Source organism: Apostichopus japonicus, chromosome 18, assembly GCF_037975245.1.
Source record: "Apostichopus japonicus isolate 1M-3 chromosome 18, ASM3797524v1, whole genome shotgun sequence".
NCBI lineage: Eukaryota > Metazoa > Echinodermata > Holothuroidea > Aspidochirotida > Stichopodidae > Apostichopus > Apostichopus japonicus.
Genome location: NC_092578.1, coordinates 2,981,497 through 2,987,500, shown reverse-complemented (window position 1 = coordinate 2,987,500; position 6,004 = coordinate 2,981,497). Strand labels below are relative to the sequence as shown.

General features: G+C 37.6%; 1 protein-coding gene across 2 annotated transcripts in view; it reads left to right on the top strand.

Moving 5' to 3' along the window:
* LOC139958765 (uronyl 2-sulfotransferase-like) overlaps positions 1 to 5,995 on the top strand; it is a 15,851-nt gene extending 9,856 nt beyond the window's left edge. For both annotated transcript variants that reach the window (XM_071956094.1, XM_071956095.1), the window contains 4 exons: positions 1,635 to 1,764; positions 2,363 to 2,469; positions 3,146 to 3,312; positions 3,700 to 5,995. In XM_071956094.1, the coding sequence (XP_071812195.1) occupies positions 1,635 to 1,764; positions 2,363 to 2,469; positions 3,146 to 3,312; positions 3,700 to 3,851 (556 nt within the window). In that variant the 3' untranslated portion in view covers positions 3,852 to 5,995. The remainder of the gene's footprint in view (positions 1 to 1,634; positions 1,765 to 2,362; positions 2,470 to 3,145; positions 3,313 to 3,699) is intronic.
* Positions 5,996 to 6,004: the final 9 nt, after the last annotated feature.

Here is a 6,004-nt window from a genome sequence, read left to right as displayed (position 1 = left end):
GTAAAAAGTCAGTCTGGTCTTAGAGTAGTGTGTTCATACTACAGTATATAGAGTTTTAAAAAGTCAGTCTGGTCTTTGAGCAGTATATGTTCATACCTATAGAGTGTAAAATTTCAGTCTGGTCTTAGAGCAGTATGTTAATACCTTAAGAGTGTAAACGTTTAGTCTTGTCTTAGAGCAGTATGTTCATACCTCAAGAGTGTAAAAGTTTAGTCTTATCTTAGAGTAGTATGTTCATACCTATAGAGTGTAACGAGTCAGTCTGGTCTTAGAGCAGTATGTTCATACCTATTGAGTGTAAAAATTCAGTCTTATCTTAGAGTAGTATGTTCATACCTATTGAGTGTAAAAAGTCAGTCTGGTCTTAGTATAGTACGTTCACACCTATAAAGTGAACAAAGTCAGTCTGGACAGAATAAGAAACAAACTAAAACGTTGTATACACAATTAAAATCATTGGCATACTTTGCATACAGGAATCCTCACTAAGAAATGTCCATTATAACCACTAAGCAACGTAATAGAGTAGATGGTGATGGGTTTGATGTTGTGCTTTGTTTAAATCTTTAGCGTATATGATAAATATCTTTGTGATGAAATCCCCGCCTTCCCAAATGTCTAGGGGAAATATTGTTCTATTTAGGAAATAAAATTGGTTTTAACAGTTGTTCCACAGAGCTGCTGTTTTTGGTCGGTTTCCTGCGGTTTTCTTTTACGTTTTCAAGAATTCTAATACTGTTCACAGTGAAACCAATGTTGTCATACAGATCTTACTTACATATTTAATTTAGAAGTAAAATAAACAACGATTACCGTAAATGAAATGTCATAGGTCGAAACTCCTGACATGCGAATGGTAGTTATGAGTTCTATTTAAAGGTATGAGATTATTAATCTTATATAGCAACCCACTTTGATATACTAGTTTGTAAAGTTTAAGGTAAATTTACCTCGTCCACATTTGTCTTGTCTGGAAAGCTCCTTTAAGGCCAACTGAGCAGATAATGATGACCTGGCCTATAATTGCTTTCATAAAATGTAAACATGACGATGACGACGACGTTGGGTGTGACGATGACGTTAACTGTGACGATGACGGTGAATGTAGTTGTGACGATGGCAGTGACGAATGCGGTGACGATATCGAAGGTGACGATGACGGTAGCGTCGAAGCTGACGACGAAGGCGATGACGGTGAGGGTGACGATGAAGAAGACTAGGACGAATGGCAGTGAAGGAATTCGTGACGATGGTAGCGGCGACGGCTGTGACGATGACGATGGTGAACGGCGGTTACGTCGACTACGGCGACGATGACGGTGGCGATGACGTAGAAGTGACGACGGCGACGATGACGACTACGATGATGACGATGAAAACTACGATGACGATGACATTTTTTGGCAATTTAACTTCAAATAAACGAGGCATTGACATAGCTTTCAAGCATAAAAAAAGCTGCTTGGGTTGACTTTTTGCTTTCGATATTATTCGATACGAAATTCCCGTGACAAATTGAGTTCATTAGCTCAAGTAGTCAAGTTTTTTGGCAGATGAGAATGATGAAGCTGTTATCAATAATACTTCTACAATTCAACTAAAATTAGTCGGTTCCTTCTCATTCTCGTCTTCAGTGGACCAGAGATTGTCTACATCAATACCGTTCGTGATCCTGTCGAGAGGGTCATATCTAACTATTACTTTGATTTATTTGGAGACACAGCAGCCAAAAATGCATCACACGGAGGAGATAATTGGCCAGAGGTTAGTTTCATTCAAAAAGAAGAAGAAGAAAAAAAATCAGCGTTGTTTCTTTGTTTTTGTTTAACAAAACCTTTTCTTTTATAGCCCTGTTTTTAGAACAAACTTTGAATCGATCATGGAACTACTCGTCCAACATCGAGCTACAAATCACCTCCTTGTATAGCGAATACTCAATTTTGACCCATGATTGAACTCAGGGATTTTGATTCGAACGGCGAACCTGGGGTTGAAAGCGAGACTTCAATTAAATTATATTGGTTTAAGCGCTGTCCCACTGCTTTGGGAATCCGCTCCCGTTGCCCCCCCCCCATTGTTTAGACTGTATCTTTGCTCTGCCACCGTTTTCAGAGGGGGGGGGGGTGGTAGATATACCTAAAAAAATAGCATCCCTTTCTTTGAGAGTTTTCAGAGCAGATTCGGTAAGTCCAATTGCAAAATATCTAGGACTACATATATAAGACTGGATATGGTCTACTGTACCTGTTCATTCAAGCCATTCTCCTTTTTTGTTTTCGTTATTTTTTTTTTTTTTTGGTGTTCAATATTCCAACAGTTTCATTTTGAACGTTTTCACTGCTGTATCAAACTTATTTCACAGACAATAGATGAATGCCTGAAAATGACGTCACACACGTGTAACGATGCTATTACGTACTATACTAAAGTCACACTCAGACAATTCTGTGGCATGGACGAAAGATGCAAGTGAGTTGTTGTGTGGGCCTAATATAAATATCGGAAATATAGGTTGGTTGCAGTGCCTCAGGGGGGTCCATTATCTGGTATACTATTTACTATATATATATATATTGATGAAATTAGGTCAAACTCACACATTTATGTTATTAAATATGCCGATGATACTGCTGTTTCATGCAATATTTCCAAGAGCTCTGTTGATAATGACCACTTTAAATTATGTCAATGTTCTGTAAAATGATATAGTCCTAACATGTGATCGCAGGAAGTTATTACTTAACCCCCCCCCCCCAGAAAAAAAAACAATAGGAAATGTGTTTTGAAAACGAAAACATAAAAGATGAAGGTCTCATTCTATCAAAATTGCAACGTAATATTATTGAGGGATCTGAGGTGGCTAGAACCTCCAAAACTGAGTACTTGGAAGTATACTTTGATTGACAGTTTGAACTTTTTTTACCATGTATCAAAGGTATTAAGCAATTATAATATATAGTATCTAGTTTGTCTTATGTTGTGGCTTTCTTTAACCAAAATGCTAAGGAAAATGTTTCCGGGAATGTTTGCCCCCTCTGTCCCTCCCCGCCCCCCCCCCCCTCTTTCCTCATCAGGCCTGTCTGCAAGATACGATCATATAAATCCTTCACGGTTACGAAGCTGCCTAATGTATTTTTACTTACAGGATTGTTAACGAATGGACACTTAGCAGAGCTAAGCGTAACCTCCAACAGTATACAATTGTCGGACTGTCTTCGGAGATAGGTACAACCATAAAAGCTTTGCAAATACTACTTCCCGATATGTTTAAAGATGTGGATATATATGCCCTTTATTCTCGTCATCAAAACGGTAAGACATTCATTAAAGTATTATTTAGTACGAAATTTGAGATGTACGTTACGGTTCAATTAGGCTATTCTCCTGTCTTATATAATGTTGTCTGGAATGATTCTTTTCAAAAACAAATTTGAATATGACGTCACCTCCTCTGTATAGCCATTGATTTGTAACTCCTTATAATTATATGTCAAAATATATTAAATATGTATATTGCGTGATTGTGAACATTAATGTTATCATGCAGGACTAGATTATATGTATTTCCTATTGGGTTTTATGTGTTACATAGGCTACTATGACTAAATATAAATCAAGCGATTGGTTGCTTCAGTGACGTCACGTACACGTCACGCACACGTCATCTTCCTCTTTTATTCTTTGTTAACATCTTTCCAGATTCTATAGCTTTTACAAAGACAAATGTTAAGCATTCACCGAGGCCAGAAACCATCAAACTACTCCGTGAACGGATGGATTTACAGTACGAGTTCTTCGATTACGTAAAGACTCGTTATAGCAAGCTGAAGAGGGATTTACGGATAGACTGAAGAAAGAAAAATTAATAATTGAAAATTCAATACGATCCGATGATTTTAAAGGCATTGAAAACTCGCCACAAACCGCGTGCCGCGCTCTGAAAATGTTAACTTTCCGCTGCTTGCAAGTGAAGTTTTCTGCTGTCGCTACAAAATGCAGACAGTGATGAAACGTGATACCTTGTTATCTTTAGCTGGACCTGAGATGTCCATCGCTGTATCGTTTGTACACTGTGCTTTGGGTATTGACCGCAGCTGTATGTACTGACTGTACACTAGTGTCAAATTACCGAAGGTAGCAAGCTGTGTGCGTATTTTCTGGGATCGATGGTGGTGTCTAACACTTCTGTTACACCTCATTCGAAACTAGGTCAGATTACCGGCATTAGACGTTTCTTTTTTTCGCGAGTCTTCACACCCTTTAAGAAACACCAATCATTTATTATTACTATTTAACTGTGTTCAATGAATATGTATGAAACAAACAAGAAGGGGTCAAATTAATGAATATATAACCATGTGAAATTAGTTTGTTTACCACCGTGTGTCTTTCTAAACTTGCCACGTATTTTCCGACATTTCACATCACTTTTTACATTCAATTTGCCTTGAGGAGACGGGGTAGGGCGGGGGGAAAGTTTTTGGTTATAATATATGTAAAACAAAATATGATTCCTATAATTAATAAGTCTCTGAGATGAAATTTGATCATGATATCTTAACTGCATATTGTATTCATGTTTATGTACTGTTATTTATAAACGTGTCGTACAGATATGGAACGGCGTGCATGTAACCCACCCAATGGCTTATGCCGTCAATATCGATGTGTATTCCATATACAATTTTACAATTCTTTCAGTATTTAGATTTAGACAGACTTAACAATACAGACTGTTACAGCTGTCTCAAGATTGGCAAAAGTCTTCGACCACGAAACCCCACAGTTGCTGCGCTATTTAGACATAAACGTTACACCGCAGACACCCCGCAGACTTCCTTCAACTTTCCAAATGACTATAGATAGAGTTTTTATTTGGGAAGAACGATTACATACCGTTGTTTAGTTCTTGCCTCATCCAGTTGTGCTATTGAAGCTGCAATGCATCTGTCTGTCTGTCTGTCTGTCTGTCTGTCTGTCTGTCTGTATGTCTGTCTGCCTGCCTGCCTGTATATATCCGTCCGTCAAAACTGGTTGACAAATTACTGTACACAGATCCTTCTCTCTAACTTTCTTACCACAAATTCGGGTCAGTTGTAACACTAATGAGGGGCTCCACAATTTCATAAACAAGAAGTAGGTCAAAGGTCATATGGATTAGAGGTCATTGGGGACAATGATATGTCAAACAGGGATACCACACTAAAGCCTTACGATTGATCCGTCTTTATCAGATGTCGTTATAGTGGTCAGCAGATGACGGGTTATGAAAGGTGTATTTATTAATTTTAAGGTCAAAGGTCGATTGGGGTCAACAGAGGGAAAATCACGTAAACACACACTCCTCTTTGGATGTTTTCGTGTGATGTGACTGTTCAAAACGTGGTCATGGTGATCTAATGATAATGGATTCGTAATGCTGGTTAGGTCAATAGTAATGTGACGGAGTCCCCTGGTTAACTTAGATATCACATTCCTTGTCAACTAAGGTATCACACCCTTACACTGACTCAAAGAATTGGTCCAAATCCTATCGATACCATCAGCCCACAATATAAATTGATCGAAAAGATGTCTTCCTGGCTCAAGTTTCACCTACAATATATTAAAGCATTTTTCATCCACTTCCTTTGGTTGTTGTTCCATTGACATAACGGTATAAATGGTACCGCAGTAGCGTGAGATATGTGGAATATGTTACAATATAATAACCAGTAATCTACACGTTGCTTTAAGTTACCGGATTGTGTTCATCTGTAAATACCTGTTATGACAATTATATGCATACTTCAAAGAATTATTTTCCATTTTTTTACCTTTTTTTTTAAATTGAAAATAACAACTTTTCTTCATTGAAATATACATGTTTCTGTCTTCAAGATTTCTTCGGGTTACATCTTTCATTTGGTCCCAAGTGAAAGACTTTTGTTCTAATTGCAAAAAATAAATCACTTAATCGCTACTGAAAATAAACATTGCTGTACATAAATAGTTACATTTTTCA